The 17,586-nt window shown below is 42.8% G+C and overlaps 1 protein-coding gene across 2 annotated transcripts in view; it reads right to left on the bottom strand.

Annotated features, from left to right (window-relative positions):
- Positions 1–17,586, bottom strand: part of PCSK5 (proprotein convertase subtilisin/kexin type 5) — a 455,082-nt gene that overhangs the window by 255,432 nt on the left and 182,064 nt on the right. For both annotated transcript variants that reach the window (XM_047102277.1, XM_047102287.1), the window contains exon 8: positions 1,244–1,456. In XM_047102277.1, the coding sequence (XP_046958233.1) occupies positions 1,244–1,456 (213 nt within the window). The remainder of the gene's footprint in view (positions 1–1,243; positions 1,457–17,586) is intronic.

The following is a 17,586-nucleotide window of genomic DNA, read 5'->3' as shown; positions in this document are numbered from 1 at the left end:
CGAAGGGAGTGCTGTTTCCTCCCTGTGTAATCAGATGCGACCCAAATTTGCATGAATCTACAAGACCTGAGAGAAGGGTCTTCGCTAAATGCTAAAAAATGTCAAGTGAAGCAGCTTAGATTCACTTTAGAGAGACAAATCCTGAGACGGTTTACAAAACTATCATCAAGAAAAGAGCAAAATGCAAAGGTGTTTGAAATTTAGAACCAGAGGCACGGCGCTGGGCACCCCAAAAGTCAGAACTTCCTTGGGCATCAGTGGTTCAAGGAGTATGCAAAGCCCTTTTTATTTACTTCTTCATCATCTTTGTAATAATAATGCCATAAACCATGCAATATTAAATGCTCACCTTTTACAGATGAGGCTTGTTGAGACAGAAAAATTAAGTAATGTGTCTAACGTTACCCAGCTATAGTAAATGGTTCAACAGTGAACAAAACCCAAGCAGGCTGGTCCTGCAACCCGAACTCTCAATCAGTTCTCTGTCTGCACGGAGAGCAGGGCACGCGGGTAAGCGGGCGATCACGTAGGACTTCTGTGCTCTTCATTCAGGCAAGCTGGTGCCTCAGTAGTAGAAAAGCACCTTTTGATCGGTTTAGTTCCCACGGAATTAGTCAGACCCACTTTGAAACCGAAGCGCTGAAGGTAAGTTTCAAAGACAGTATGGGGACAGAGGGATAAGGGAAGTAGGCTGAGTGTCGGAACTGGTCTCTTCTCTACCACTAACTCGCAAGGTCAAAGTGGACTGCTCATTTATCTTCAATAAAACTAAAGCTTCCTCATGTCTAAGACCACATCAAATGCTGGAATAGAATGGCCCAGATAAGCACTTCCAATAACAGAATGACGAAACTTACAAATACTTGTATTGCGTCAGCAGCTCATTTCCATATATTACTTGCCTATTTCCATGTATTACTTTTGCGTATAAGTTTATGGTTCTTCCTTTGTATTTCTTTTTTTTTTTTTTATTTTTACGTTTATTTAGAGAGAGAGAGACAGAGAGGCGCAGAATGTGAGCAGGGGAGGGGCAGACAGAGAGGGAGACACCGAATCTGAAGCAGGCTCCGGGCTCTGAGCTGTCAGCACAGAGCCCGACGCGGGGCTCGAACTCATGAACCGCGGGATCATGACCTGAGCCAGAGTCAGAGGCTTAACCGACTGAGCCACCCAGGCGCCCCTTTCCTCTGTATTTCGTAGTGAAAGATAAATGAATAAATCACGACATGCAAATGCCACGTACTATTTTCTTATCGTAGGACTCTCCACTGCTGTAGGTGGTGGCCAACGTTGACGAACACTCTTCCAGGTACCAAGGCTTCTTCCCACTCTCAGCTGTGCTGCTGATGGAGATTGTGTAGATGCTGTTGGTGTAGCCGTCACAGGAACAGTGGTCTTTGCTCCTTCCACCATTTCCTGAGGCCCAGACAAAAACAGAGCCGAGGCCTCTCCGCCCCTGTTCACAAACAGAAAAAGTTACATGATGGAAAATACAGATCACAGACTCTACATGGAGAGAAGGTCAAAATCAACAGGCACCATCAAATATCTGCAGGAGGGCTGTGATACTCTTTTCATAATATGCTGGATTTAAGCTGTTTCTTGAGGTGACAGGAGCTGCTTTTGGGAACTAAAATAATGTGTATGTAATGTCTAGCTTGGTGACTGACTACAGAGAATAATCCTGTATTGCTTATTTGAAAGTTGCTAAGAGGGTAGATCTTAAAAGTTCTCATTACTAGGACAAAAAAAAATGTAGCTATGCCTGGTGATGGATGTTAACGAGACTCACTGTGGTGCTCATTTTACAATATATACAAACATCAAAGCATTATTTTGTACACTTGAAACTAATACAATGTTATAGGTCAATTACACCCCAATAAAAAAAAATCTAACATAATCCCTTTCAGAAAGCCAACTGTGCAGCCACTTTGGAAAACAGTATGCAGTTTCCTCAAAAAATTAACAATAGAGTTACACTATGACCCAGCAACTGTGCTACTAGGTATTTATCCAAAGGATACAGAAATGCTGGTTCGAAGGGGCACATGCACCCCCATGTTTATAGCAGCACTATCGACAATAGCCAAAGTATGGAAAGAGCCCAAATGTCCAGCGACTGACGAATGGAGAAAGATGTGGTATATACGTCCAATGGAATATTACTTGGGGATCAAAAAGAATGAAATCTTGTCATTGGCAACAACATGGATGGAACTAGAATGTATTACGCTAAGCGAAATAAGTCAGTCAGAGAAAGATAAATACCATATGATCTCATTCATACGTGGAATGTAAGATACAAAACAGGTGAACATGGGGGAAGGGAAGGAAAGGAAAAATAAGATACAAACAGAGAGGGAGACAAATCATAAGAGGCTCCTGAACACAGAGAACAAACTGAGGGTTGGTGGAGGGGAGGTGGTGGGGGGGATGAGCTAAATGGGGGATGGGCATTAAGGAGGGCACTTAGGATGAGCACTGGGTGTTCTATGTAAGTGATGAATCACTAAATCCTACTCCTGAAACTTTTATGACACTATATGTTAACTAACTTGGATTTAAATTGAAATAAATAAAACAATCCGTTTCATGTGATACACTCACAGACGTAACAAGAGCACCAATGATGACAATAACACGGCTAACGTTCATTAGGTACCCACCACGGACCAGGCACATTTATAATTGTTTTACGTGAATCAGACCGAACTCTTCCAACAACACTGTGAGAATGGTACAATCTTCGTCCCCATTGGATAGATGAAGAATTGAGCTACAGAAGTTAAGAAATGTTCCCAAGGTCAGGAAGCGGAGGGACAAAATTGGAACCCAAAGAGCCAGACCCCAGAGTTGGACTACTGTTAGTCATAACTACCACAGACATGTAATAGTGCTATAAATCTTCACCCACGTGAAATGGGTGCCATTATGCTCCCTCAGTTGACATCCGAGCGATATGACGTGTAAAGAAGTTTTGTATTTACCCTGAGATCACGTCGCCAGTGAGCAGCAGAATTAGGGACTATGTGCCTTCCAGAGCTGTGCCTCCCCTACGTACGGCATAGGCGTTAATTATGAAGGATGTTAACGCATACTACCAGAAATAAAAGAACTCCAAGGTTAAGAATGTTTGGAAAGTCTAAGTTAAGCAAAATAAAACAGGTTCTCCTATTGCAGAACTTAGTAAGTGATCATCCATTGCAAAACTCTAAGGGGGGTGTGGAAACAATCTGATGATTTTTCCAAACATATTTGCTTGTAGATACCTTTCTTCAACCAGATCCATGAATTCTTTCTTACAAGGCTAGGAGATAGGGTTACATTCTTTAGGCCAAAACTTGGCATGTACTTGAAGATTTTCCTAAGGTTGTGAAATAAATAAAGAGAAGAACCAAAGTAGAACATAGATGTACCGAAGCATAATGGCGATTTGGTTCCATAAGGGGAGATCTGCAGAAGAAGAGGCAGAAATAAGCCAAAGTGAAGAGCAGTTCTCTGAACTGTCAGAGCTGAAACCCTCAGAAATTTTACCTTTTTAAAACTAGAAATCACACTGGTGGACACAGAGGCCAAAATCTATCATTTGGTCATGAGAGAGTGGTAACCAAAGTCACATAGCTGTTGACGGCTGAACCTCTTCCTTGCTTCGAGGCCCTAGCTTTTATGGTCTCAGGTGGAGGGAAAGTATTTGGGCTGCTATTTTGGAATTTCTGGTAAAAGAGCCAAGGAAAGAGAGACGACGGAGAATTTGAAATATCCTTGATAAACTGTCTGTGACCTTGAAACCTCAAGGAACAGAATATTTATGACACGACTTGACTGACCTGCACATAGATTTCTTTTTGTCCTTCAGTGTGGAAAAATGCAATATGATCAGACAGGAATGGGAAATATTCATGAAGAGAGAGGGAGAGAAAGTTCTGGATGCTACGGCCACAAGACAGCTGGGTCTGGTTTATCAACTTTCAGTTTCCCATCAAAATATTCATGAAATGTACAGAAGGATACAAAAAGCACCAAGCCATCATAAACGAAGGATTTTGTTCAATGCTTTGAAAATCTCCAGAAGGAATTAACTCCTCACTATGGTGTAGATGGCCAGGTTGAGAAACCCCAGTGCCTCATCTCCTTACCTCAGAGACAGAACATCATAGCCAGAGAAGGAAGGGTCAAATTCATCATCAATACGTGCCCTCTCTCTAACTGAGAGGCTGTGCTGTGGCGAAAAGCACGATTACATTGGAGCTTTATCTGACAGGTCAACAGAACACATGACGTAATGCCAAAACACTCCGGTTTAAATACCACTGTAACCGATAATAGATTAAGAACCACAAAACTATGAAAAGGCACACATAGCACAATCACATTTGTATACCTGTATAAAATTATGACTGTGTGCCTATGATGCACACAGAAATGCAATGAAAAGATCTTTAAAAACGTACTTGATTTTTTAAAATGTTTATTTATTTATTTTTGAGATAGAGCACAAGCCGGGAGCAAGAGACAGAGAGGGAGACAAAGAATCTGAAGCAGGTTCCAGGCTCTCAGCTGTCGGCACAGAGCCCAAGGCGGGGCTTGAACTTACAAACCATGAGATCATGACCTGAGCTGAAGTCGGTCACTCAACCGACTGAACCACCCAGGCGCCGCCCAAACTTGTTTGATTGAAAAAAAAAATATTTAACAAGAAAATATTTAGCAGGTATTTTTATGTTCACAATGTAATTACAAATGGAGGATACAAAATGATATAATATGATCTCAGTTTAAAGAAATGTACGTGTGTGTGTGTGTGTGTGCAGATGCGTGTGCATGTGTAAAGAAGTTAATGTTTATAAATTTATATGCATACAGCTGCCATAACGTGATAATGTAACAGAACTTATTCTGTTTGGTAAGAATAGGAAAGAGTTTTCTTTTTCACACCATCCTTCCATGACCATGTAGGATTTTTATAAATAGAAACAAACACACTTATTTCCCTCTTAATGTTTTCCACATTAAGAGGGAAAACACAGGGCCAATTCTTTTTTTTTTTTTTTTAAGTTTATTTATTTATTTTTGAGAGAGAGAAAGAGAGAGTGAGCACAAGAGGGGACAGACAGAAAGAAGGAGAGACAGAATCCCAAGCAGATTCCATGCTATCAGCAGAGAGCCCGGTGTGAGGCTCGAACCCACAAACTATGAGATCATGGCCTGAGCAGAAACCAAGAGTCGGACGCTCAACTGACTGCACCACCCCGGCACCCCTCAGAGGGCCAGTTCTTAAGAGGTAATTTTTATTTTATGAGCAAGAGGGGTTTTACGCACTATGCACTACAAACAATAGAGGCTAACATTTGTAGAAACTTACTATGCACCAAACATCGTACAAACATTATTCTGTGTAATTCAAATCTACATCACCATTTTACAGATGGTCAAACTGGGGCTCAGAAATGCTCATGAATGCCAGAGCCAGAGCTTGAAATCCAAGTGGAGCTAAAGCCTGTGCCCTTAACCCTTAACAACAATCTTCTTTTGGGCAAAGAGAAGGCTAGTGGTGGCTGTACTGTTTTTAGCCAAGTCTCCAGTGTCTTTATTGAAGTTTGGCAGTAGAACCAATGACAGACCAGTCTCCAGATTCTCTCCAGACTTGGTAGCAGCAGGATTCAAACGAGAAGGAAAGGATGCATACATAGTCCTGAGCATTCTCAGGGGGAAGAACATAGGTTCAGATGCAAAAGTGCACCCGGAAATCCCCACCTGAGCAGGACTCCCTTAGAAGTAGGACCCCAAGTCATTCTATTATGGCAGCGTCCAGAGGTGACACCACTGTGAAGGAGCGATGATGTCATCATGGAGTCCTTTGGAGATCCTCTTGGTTTCTAGAACAGTGGTTTGCCCCGGCTCTGGAAATGTGCCTTCCAGACAGAGGTGACATCCTTCCATCAAGCATAATTTGAAGGAATCATGTTACGGTTGGGCATGGTGAAGGGAAACTTCAAAGGACAGTATGAGGTCAATAATCACCCCTAACCCCCTCATGAAGGAAGGAAGCTGAGGAGTGGGGGTCACTGGAACTGGAAACAGAGGGGCTAGTAGAAGTTGAGAACTGATCGGGGACATGCCAACCCATGTTGGTCCTGCACAGAAGGGGGTCAAGGGAATATGTACTGAGACCCCAGTCTCTTTCTCCTTCTCTCCCATTTCTTGCCAGTGTATCCCACTGGCTGACCCCCACCAGAAGCCGGAGGAACTGGGACGCATACAGATCAGTACCCCTGAGCATGGAGCTTATGGACAGAAGGGGGAAAGGGATCTGGAGAATCTAATGGGAGACATGTGGTGTTGTCCCCAAGATGTGCTATGGAATGAGTTGTGTCCTCTCCCCTTCAAATTCATATGCTGATGCCTTCACCCCCCAATATGACTGTATTTAAAGATAAGGCCTTTGAAGAGGGTAATCAAGAATAAATGAGGTCACAATGGTGGCACCCTCATCTGACAGGACTGGTGTCCTTATAGGGAAAGAAAGAAGCCAGGAGCGTGTGCACAGAGGCTAGGCTGTGTGAAGGCTGTCTGTAAACTACGGAGGGAGGTGTCACCGGAACCCAACTCTGCTGGCACCTTGATCATGGACTTCCAGACTCCTAGCCTCCAAACTTCAAGAAAACACATCTCTGTTGTTAAGCCCCCCAGTCTGTGGTATTCCAGTATGGCAGCCTGAGCTGATGAATCCAACGTGAGGAGATAAAGGGTGGCCTGCCCCCCCCATGGAGGTGACAGAATAAAGAGATGCTGATAGCCACACTATCCACGAGGCCTTGTGACTTTTATGCGCGTGTGTTCAAAAGCGTGTGTTTAAAAGCACGTGTGATTAAAGCCCCAGAAATAAACGGGCTAAATCTGTGAGCTGAAAATGCCATACAGACCTGCGCTAAAGATCTATGGGGTTAATCTGAAACAATTAGCAATTCAGAGATTTATTTACTACAGATGCATGGCACGTTTCATCAGTGTGCAATCGTCAGAAAACCAAAACATATGTGGTAAAAGAAGATCTGGACGTTTCTCCAAAAACTCAGAGTAATTTAAGAATTAAATTTTAATGTGGGATGTAGGGGGGAAGGGCAGGTGCCCAGAATAGCATAAAGAGAAAAGAATTTTGAGACAACGTATTTCCCCCAAAGTGTAGGAAATGACATATTCTAGTTTGGTAAAGTACTGTGATTCACACCGGTCATATTTAAATGTGGCTTGGGATGAAAAAAAAGAAAAAAACAAAGCCCTCCACTTCAACTGAGTGCTAAGTTAAAAGTTGGTAAACTCACGGCAAAGTGTTTCGTGAAATCCACATTAGACCCATGAGACCAAACGCTAACTATTCTTTTTCATCGTGTGTTTAATTGTGCATGCGTTCCTTCTCGTGTAGGCCCTACAAAAATCAATTTATAATACCACATAATTTTATTAGTAAAGGCTAGAGAGGACCTGGATTTTCTTGTGGTTCAGGAGGTCAGAAAAGGCTACTTTACGCCGCATTATCAATGAAACCCTAGCCCCCAAGCCAGGTTTTGAAAGCTAGAGAGTTTGATGGAACCAATCTTCTTTCTTTAAAAGGGTGTGATCATCGTTCAGCCAAAACAGGTAGGTTTTCTTTGGTATTTTAATATTATTTTCTTCTCCCACATCGCTTAGAAAGGATTCTTAAAGGGGAGTAAGTGACCAGAGACCTCCACATACCAAAAAAAAAAAAAAAAAAAAAAAAAAAAAAAAGTGGCCAGACACCATACTTGTGCTTTCACAAATATGAGTTAATTCAGAGCAATACCATTAAGTGAGATGCGTACTTTGCAGATTAGGAAACCGAGTACCACTAAGTAACAGGCGAGCCATCATATAACAAGGATGTGGTGGATGCGGGGAATGGAGGTCCCGACAAGTCTGATCAGAATGCACGTGTCTATGTGCGTCAACAGGAAGAGGCAGGCCAATGGAACGCATGATGTTTCGGACGAGACACGTTCCTTTGCCTGCGATGTCTTCCAAGCGTCGCCTGCATACCCCGTTACCAAAGTCCATCACCGCTCTGCTCTCAGTAACAAAAGACCACCACCGGCCGCGGAAGCTCTTCCACACCGGGATCACAGATAAAGGGGCTTCAGGCCGGAAGAGGTTGGGCAAAGAAAGGATACCCACAACGATTTAGTAGCTGAGATATGAAGAAGGAATGGCTTCTCTCTCTCTCTTTTAACAAAATCGATCATCTTTTACACAAAATCAACCTTGTTCCTTAACGAAGCAGGTTCATTGACAGAAACAGGTCGAGTCTGGAAACATGACGTAAAGGCAAAATGACAACAGCACACTTGTGGAAGGTATCTGTGGTGGTCACACAAACTGTCCCAGAATTCTAAAATACGTATTGCTTGTTGAAGCAATAGTTAACGACCCTCTGAATCATGATCGTTAGTAGCAGACACTTCACGTCGAAGCGAAAGCTTCTTAAAAGTGACCTAAGAAGTAATCCAAGAAATACAATCCATAATTGAGAACAAATCAGGAACAGGGGGTCACACAGCTCCCAATGCCTTGGAGACAACCCCGGCGAAGCTCAGTGCCGCAGAATCTTCTTTGGGAATGCACCAAGGGAATGCAGTCATGATACAGATATCAATAAGACGTCTTTGGGACAGACTAAAGCCTATGACTGTCTCTTCAATCCGTTCATTAAGGCAAGACTGGGACTGGGGTGGGAACATTAATCACAGCTGACCCTTGAACAACACAGGGTTGACGTGCACACAGATCCACTCATAGGTGAATTTTTTCTAAATAAATACAGTACAGGAGCGTAAATGTACCTTCTCTTCCTTAGGATTTTCTTAATAACATTTTTTCTCTCTAGCTTACGTTGTTGTAAGAAGACAGTATATAATACACATAACACACAAAATTGGTGTTAATCGACTGTGTGTTAATGGTTAAGACTTCCGGTCAAGTAGTTAAGTGCTGGGGGGAATCAAAAGTTACACATGGATTTTTCACTGTGCGGGGGGATGGGAGGGAGGGGTCAGTGTCCCTAATCTCCACGTCGGTCAAGGGTCAGCTGTATCTGAGACTTATTTGGACCCAGGGAATAAAGTGGGCCACTTCACACCGAAACATAAGAGAATCGAATAAGACAGATAATGAGATGTTCTTAATGAGTCAAAGGAAATGAGCCCTCTGAGGGTTAGGAATCTGGAAGTTAAGTGCTGCTTTGTCAGAAACAGTCCCATGCCAAAGTGCTAACTTTGTCGGGCCACTACTGTGGTATCTTCCCTCACCCAGAAAATAAGCACGTGCAACCCGTATTTTTATGATCTACTCAAGCCACGAGTCACAGTGCCTGATGTAAAGAGTATACAGGTTTCACTTGATTCTGCTTCTGCTCTCAAAATAATTATTAAAATTTTGTCTTCAGGGGCGCCTGGGTGGCTCAGTCGGTTGAGCATCCGACTTCGACTCAGGTCACGATCTCACACTAAGGGGTTCGAGCCCCACGTCAGGCTCTGCGCTGACAGTTCAGAGCCTGGAGCCTTGCTTCAGATTCTGTCTTCCTCTCTCTCTGCGCCTCCCCCACTCACACTCTGTCTCTCTCTCTCTCTCAAAATAAATAAATTTTTTTTTATAAAGCATTTTTTTTTTAATTTTTTTTTTCAACATTTTTATTTATTTTTGGGACAGAGAGAGACAGAGCATGAACGGGGGAGGGGCAGAGAGAGAGACAGACACAGAATCGGAAACAGGCTCCAGGCTCTGAGCCATCAGCCCAGAGCCTGACGCGGGGCTCGAACTCATGGACCGCGAGATCGTGACCTGGCTGAAGTCGGACGCTTAACCGACTGCGCCACCCAGGCGCCCCAAATAAATTTTTTTAAAATTTTGTTTTCAATATTTATTTTTGAGAGACAGAGACAGAGTACAAGGGAGAGAGGGGCAGAGAGAGGGAGACACAGAATCCCAAGCAGGCTCTAGGCTCTGAGCTGTCAGCGCAGAGCCTGACGTGGGGCTCGAACTCATCAGCTGTGAGATGATCTGAGCCAAAGCCAGACACTCAACTGATTGAGCCACCCATACTTATTGTGCTCTAAGAATTACTAAGTTAAACAGAAGAACTACTTTAAGTATTTAAAAACCAAACCGGGGCGCCTGGGTGGCTCAGTCGGTGAAGCGTCCAACTTGGGCTCAGGTCACGATCTCGCAGTTCGCGAGCTCGAGCCCCGCGTCGGGCTCTGTGCGGACACCTCGGAACCTGGAGCCTGCTGGGATTCTGTGTCTCCCTCTCTCTCTCTGCCCCTCCCCTGCTCACACTCTGTCTCTCAAAAATAAATACACATTTAAAAAACTTTCAGAAGTTGTTGTTAATTATGACTTATTTGGTCATCTGAATGCAGCCAACAGCTCACTATTTCTACTTGTTTCCAAGTAAAAATTCTAGGATTGAATATGCTTCCCAATGATGATTTCAACAGATAGCTGACAAACAAAAGCGTCCTCCACCAACACCTGCTGAGGTCCCGTTTTCCTTCGGCCCCCGCCCCAGTGCTGTTCTTGATCTTTCCATACCTGCCTTAGCATGCCTACTCCCACAGTTGCCATGTAGCCCTAAATCGAATTTGGAGGAAGGACTGTCAAAAAATCCACAGACTGACCTGACAAAACATACTCCATCGGAGTGTCTCCATCATTCTTATTCTGTGCTACTTACCCTGTCCCAGCAAGTTCGATAATTGACAAGGACTGAAAAAGCAAATGTACTCAAAGCGGGGCAAAGAAGGCTTTTGTGAATGGTTAGCGAGTTCGTCCCGTTTTCGTCTTCCTACGTTTTCTTGTGTGATACGACTTCAGTCCCTCTTCTCCTCCATCTCGACCTCACACATCTTTTCTGCCCCACATCAGGCTTTCTCTATCCTGATTTGCTGTGTATACAATAGATGACTAAGCCCTGTAGGTTAAGAATTTTTTTTTTGATGTTCTGTTGACTTCTTAATAAAATAGTGAACATATGAGATGCAGTTATCAGCGATCGTATTAATGTGACCGCGCGCAAATGAAAATCCATTTTATATGCTTCCCAAGCATACCAAGTGCAGTCAACTTCCTTTTATAAGGGAATAGAGAATCTGACGTATGATTGTGGAATCGACTATGGGTGACGATAGTGGCAGGCATTTCTGGTGAAATGATAAACACATTTATAACTTGTAACCTACACTTGGGGTCTTTTCACAACATTGTTCATGTTCTAGTACCGGCGTGAGAAGCATCCGCTCAATTCAGGGAACCTAAAATTGACGTTAGCTCACTTTTCTAAAAGGACATTTGGAATAAACGGTCAAAACGAGCATAAAGAACAATATATACGATGGAACACTACCTGGCAATGAGAAAGAATGAAATCCTGCCATTTGCAGCCACGTGGATGGAACTGGAGGGTATTATGCTGAGTGAAGCAAGTCAGTCAGAGAAAGACAGATACCCTATGTTTTCACTCATATGTGGATCTTGAGAAACTTAACAGAAAAAGAAGAAGAGGGAGGGGAAGGGGAAAAAATAGTTACAAAGAGAGGGAGGGAGGCAAACCACAAGACTCTTAAATACAGAAAGCAAACTGAGAGTGGATGGGAGGGGTGGGGGAGAGGGGAAAATGGGTGATGGGCATTGAGGAGGGCACCTGTTGGGATGAGCCCTGGGTGTTGTATGGAAGCGATGAACCACGGGAATCTGCCCCAAAAACCAAGAGCACACTTTACACACCGTATGTTAGCCAATTTGGCAATAAATTATATTAACAAAAGAACGATCGATTCTGCAAATTCCGAACTCCCCCAGACTCAAGGTTCCTGATAAACGGCTACTTTTATATTTACTGTGTGAATACACAAAGGAAAAAAAAATGACTTGCTTACCCACCATGTCTGCCAGAATATAAACTCAGTAGAACATGAATGTACTAAAGGCTTGGTAGAATCAGTCCCGTCACGGAGCTGTCCATCTTCAGAAGGGCTGATACTGAGGGTTGGTACCCATAACCCAGCTTCTTACAATTTCTCACCAAAGTGCACCACCCGTGGGACCCTTGGCTCATAACAACAGTATTCCAACACTGAAGATTTCTTTCACTTTGTTTGCTTGTAAAGTATAAGTGGAAGAAGAAAATCAGTCTTTCGTGGAGACAAGGTAGAAGAATACCCAGGAGGCACTAAAACCCAGGTGTGTTTACCAATGGAAATAAATATGCTTTCAGGCAAAGGATTTCATTCCTATTAATTAACCTTTAGATATTCTGTACATTTAGGAACTTCAAAATGAATAATGAAAATGTGGAGCTGAATAAAAAAAAAAAAAGTTAGAGAGGGAGGGAGCCAAACCATAAGAGACTCTTAAAAACTGAGAACAATCGGGGCGCCTGGGTGGCTCAGTCGGTTAAAGCATCCGACTTCAGCTCAGGTCACGATCTCGCGGTCCGTGAGCTCGAGCCCCGTGTCGGGCTCTGGGCTGACGGCTCAGAGCCTGGAGCCTGCTTCCGATTCTGTGTCTCCCTCTCTCTCTGCCCCTGCCCCGTTCATGCTCTGTCTCTCTCTGTCTCAAAAATAAATAAAACGTTAAAAAAATTTAAAAAAAAAACAACTGAGAACAAACTGAGGGTTGATGGGGGGTGGGAGGGAGGGGAGGGTGGGTGATGGGTGTTGAGGAGGGCACCTACTGGGATGAGCACTGGGTGTTGTATGGAAACCAATTTGACAATAAATTTCATGTTAAAAAAAGAAAAAAAGAAAAAAGAAATAATGGCGAATAACACGCTATGGATATTACTTAAATCTGGACACGTCAGATGTTCGTACATTGACAATTTAAATTCCTCCATCAGGAAACTAAGGAAATGAAGTTTGCAGAGCCAATGAGTGGCAGAGCTGGAACCAGATGGGTCCGTTCCCACCTCGGCTGAAATGCTGATCCCCACAGCCTAGTACTGCCAGTGTGTGTTCCTAAAAGTGCGCAACAACATGGTTTAGGGGAACCTGGTTAACAGCAGTGGATTGGACAAAACAAAAATACAAAAACACTTTCTCTTCCTGCCCCGTCTCATTTGCCAAATCAACAATTTCCAAATAATTGTCTGCTTTTTTAAAAAGTCTATTTATTGGGGGGGGGGGAGACACAGAAGGAGAGAGACAGAGAGAGAGAGAGACAGAGAGAGAGAGAGAGAATCCCAGCACCGTCAGTGGCAGGAACCCCATGCGGGGCTTGAACTCACAAACCCAAGAGGTCATGACCTGAGCTGAAATCAAGAGTCGGACGCTTCACTGACTGGGTCACCCAAGCACCCCAATTGTCTGCTTTTGACGCTCTCTCTGGAGTCAATTCATATTGGTCAGTCCTCCCATTTTTTCTCAGACCTTGTCTTCTGCATCTGACTCACTGAAGCCTCAGCCAACTCAGGTTGTTATTTACTTCTGGTCACTCTCACAGCCTCCAAATTTTGAGCCCTAGTCGAGCTGTTTTCCCAGGGTCCCCAACAACACTGGCTGGGAGGAGGGGCATGCAAATGAGGTTTCTCAATTCCTCATGGCAACCAGCTAAAAAATATAAATATATGCAAATCTTACACGTTCTCTGAAATTATCACAATCAATAATTAACATCACCAACCTAGCCATTCTGGGTACATCCACCATCCCAGCATTCCCATTGTGGGGAGAAAAAGAAGACATACGTGAGAAAAGTTTCTACATCTTGGATCATCCCAGGGCAAAGGCAAAATCATGCTCAGGATTGTTTCAGGAGAGACAGGTTTATGAGACGGAGAAGGACATTTTCTTTCTTTCTTTTTTTTTTTTCAACGTTTATTTATTTTTGGGACAGAGAGAGACAGAGCCTGAACGGGCGAGTGGCAGAGAGAGAGGGAGACACAGAATCGGAAACAGGCTCCAGGCTCCGAGCCATCAGCCCAGAGCCCGACGCGGGGCTCGAACTCCCGGACCACGGGATCGTGACCTGGCTAAAGTCGGATGGACGTTTTCAATATTAACGTTAATTGCCTATTATGAAACTGCCCAGAAAGATACCACACCTTTAAGTTGCTATTGCAGGGGTAAAATTCGAAAGAGTCCTTTCACAGAGAATAAAACCATTTACTATCAATAGGAATATGAAAGGAATTTATTGAAAACGTTTGCAAAGGCATTTGGAAAGGACAGAAGGATATTCCAGCAATAACGAAAGGTTTAGACTCTTCTCTGTGTTAGGTTACAGAATGCCTCACCGTGGTGCACTGGTCCCAACTGTCAGCTCAACTCTGACAGAGCAAGCAAGCTGTTCCTGTCTAAAGCCCACCATACGGTTTGAATGTCATAGGCCTCTCCTCCACGAAATAACCACCTTGATCTTTTGTGGAGCAGCCCATAACATTTCCAAAAGGGAGAAAATCAGCCCTTTACGGTTTCTTCCCATAAACACAATGCCGATTTCAACGAAAGCAAATCACTCTTCTGAAAAAAAAAAAAAATTACAGCTGATATTAAGCTTCTATAGTTTACAAGATTCTGCAGTGGATACTCTGGGGTCCTTAAAGATGCATCAAAGGGGCCCTTCTGCTGAAGAGAAGACCAGAGGGAGGTCTGAGCACTGTATATGTGAGATCTCCGTCAGTCTTCATGATGACTCCATAAAGTGAATATTAGCATCGTGTTTTCTTAAGGAAGCAGAAGTTCTGATAACGTAGTAACTTGTTCTGGATCAAAACACTGGAGAGAAACCAAAGAGATTCCAACCCGGGTCTTTGTGACGTCAAGGTCAATACTTTCCAGGGATGAAGACAAAGAGACAATCCAGTGAAGTTCAGAATGTGCCAAGTCAGTTTGCCCAGATGATGCTTCCCAGGAGTTTAGAGAAGGGACAGCTCCCTGGGGTAGCGTTCACTTCCATGACCATAATTACAGCTACCGTTGACAGAGAGGTGAATGTGCCTATAGGGGCCCATGCGACACGTTTCGCAGGAGCGGGTTCACCCAGCATGGCGGTGAAGAGCACAGGTGTGGAAGAGGACAGACTGAGTCAGAGTCACACTCATGCTTCTTAATGGTCCAGCTGCCTACTTTGCTAAGACTTAGCGTCCAAAGCTATAACCTGGTGAGGTCTATGAAGATCATCCTCATGTCTAACCCAAGTGGCTATCAGAATATATAATAATCATGACGTTTACAACCTTGAATATGAAGTTTGAGGGTTTCCATCTTCAAGAGAACGGTAAGCTCTGGTTAAGTGAAAAAAACCTGCTATAAAAGATGTGTATGCTTCAAAACCATTTGATAGTAGCAAGTCAGTTCAATTTATCCTTGTTTATTTCCCAGCGACCTTATTTTTAGCCCGGTTACTGCCACGTTTTGCTAAAGAAAATTGCCATTGCCTTTCTTAAATTTATGTTCTGAATCACAGAAATTCAGAATTGGTACGGACCTTAACTTGACCTAAGACGATCCCTGTGTGATTTTGTATTCTCCCTATAAATTGGGACATCCGCACTACACTGGAATGACTTCTGTAATAAGGACCTCATGTCCTCCCCTCTATGTCACCACAAATAGAACAAATGCAAAGAAAAAAAGGATTATTACTTATATCTAGTTAATTCATATATAAAACAGAGAGAGTTAGAACAGAATAGTATAAACTCACAGAGTTAAAAATGAATCTCTAAAACTGAAAAAAAAAAAAAAGGTGACAATAAACATTTGACATTTGCACCTATACAAGGCTAGGATAAATCTGTGCTCATTAAATGCATCACAGTTCACAGTAATATAGTAATCTAAATTGCATACTCAGATATCAGATAACTTTGTGAAGATTATAGAACGTGAAACCACATATGTATCTACAAAGACAAACAATCCTTTGTATCCAAAATAGAAAATGGTGTACTGAGTCCGTTTGGCAAGTCACGTCTTAGCTTTGTTAAAGCTCTAAAGACACAAAGTTCCACCAGGATATAGTTAAATACTAATGGAGGATTTTTTAAAACAAACCCCAGTTAGAGGCAATTTTGATGAAGTGGAACCGATATTAAATAAACCCCCCTGTCTATCTTTGCCTACCCATATATCATTCCAAAGTTCTAGAACATTTGCCAACTAATTTAACTGCAATCTGTCATTTATTAAAATGCAAACTGGTACCACGCCCGCTAAAGCTGGATGTATATCAGATAAAAATATATTCTTCCCAAGTGGAATCAGTTAATTTTATTATGATTATTATTACTGCGTTTATTATACAAGCTCATTATACCTCTTCTCTCCCCTTCTGGTGAACATATGCCTTTAATTTAAGGGTGGAGCAATGTGTATGTGTGCACATGTGTGTACGTAAAAGACAATGTGTGACTGCAAGGCAACCCTGTGTTTTCGGCAAATATTCCAAATATCTAATCAGGCGTAAAATTTGGTAAAGCGCGAAAGAAAACTGATGCTCAGAAGAGGATATATTAATTAGAGACTTCATAAGAAACTCAACAGCCAGGCATGTGCTAATAGATGTTCATCAAATGTCCTGGTTTCCATCTGGACCCCTGAGAAGACAAGAATGAGGACAGGATGAAGGTCACGGTTCCAACAGGGAGATTCCGGGCCAATGATCTGGACCTCACCTAATTTTGTTCCCCACCCTTGACATCGGTTCTGCTAGGAATACGCTGGAATGCTTTCATTGATAATCCCAAAGCCTGAAAAGCTCAAAGAAAAATCATCTGGAATTGAGAGGATACTTGTAGATAGTATGGTAAACTAAACTCTATAGCCCATGCTCCTACAATATCCATAATGAGTTACAGGATTTCTCCAGAAAAACGATTAAGGTAACTGCCAAACCAGTGCATGGTAGGCAATGGGGGCTCAAGCGATATTTCTTGAGTAAAATAATAAGGGACATCCTGGTAATCTGAATATAGGGTTTTCTAATTATGAAAAAAAGGGAAAAGATTCAATTCTAATTTTTTTTTTTTGCTTATTTCTAAAGGAGATTATTAAATATCCTTGTCAGGAAACCAGGAAAAGTTGTCGATGCACGAGATGCCTGTGTAAAAATTCACCAAAGATGATTAAAGTTTCATAACCCAAATGGGGCAAAAAAAGATGACTGCAGGGCAACTAGGCTGAACACGAGAAGTTTTGCTATTGCGTGCTGTGCCGTCTGTCCTCATTGCTTACCAGATTCTAGTCCCTGAAGGAACTTGGGGAATTCGCTTGCACTTTATTTAGAACCTTTATGCATCACTCCGTGGTGAGCCTCCCAAAGGCAAAGGCTGAGTGTTTCACTACCGCCTCGTCAAGTACCTAGAATATTATAATCACCCAGTGACTGTCTCCCGAATGCAATCAGGAATGAATGAACAAGTAATGAGTCTATCCAAGAAAACTTTAGGCAGTTTAGTTTCTTATTGTGATACCAAACACCAGGTCACTTCTGTCTGAAACACTCTCGATTGCCTCATTCATTTCATAAAATCGTTTTCCTACTTGGAACGGCCTGGGTAGACAGAGCGAAGAG

This window comes from Lynx rufus, unplaced genomic scaffold (assembly GCF_022079265.1).
Source record: "Lynx rufus isolate CCGP_SWC_20201006 ecotype Redwood Valley unplaced genomic scaffold, mLynRuf1.p SCAF_10, whole genome shotgun sequence".
Lineage (NCBI taxonomy): Eukaryota > Metazoa > Chordata > Mammalia > Carnivora > Felidae > Lynx > Lynx rufus.
The sequence above is the reverse complement of the archived record's forward strand: the minus strand, read 5'-3'. Positions and strand labels throughout refer to the sequence as shown.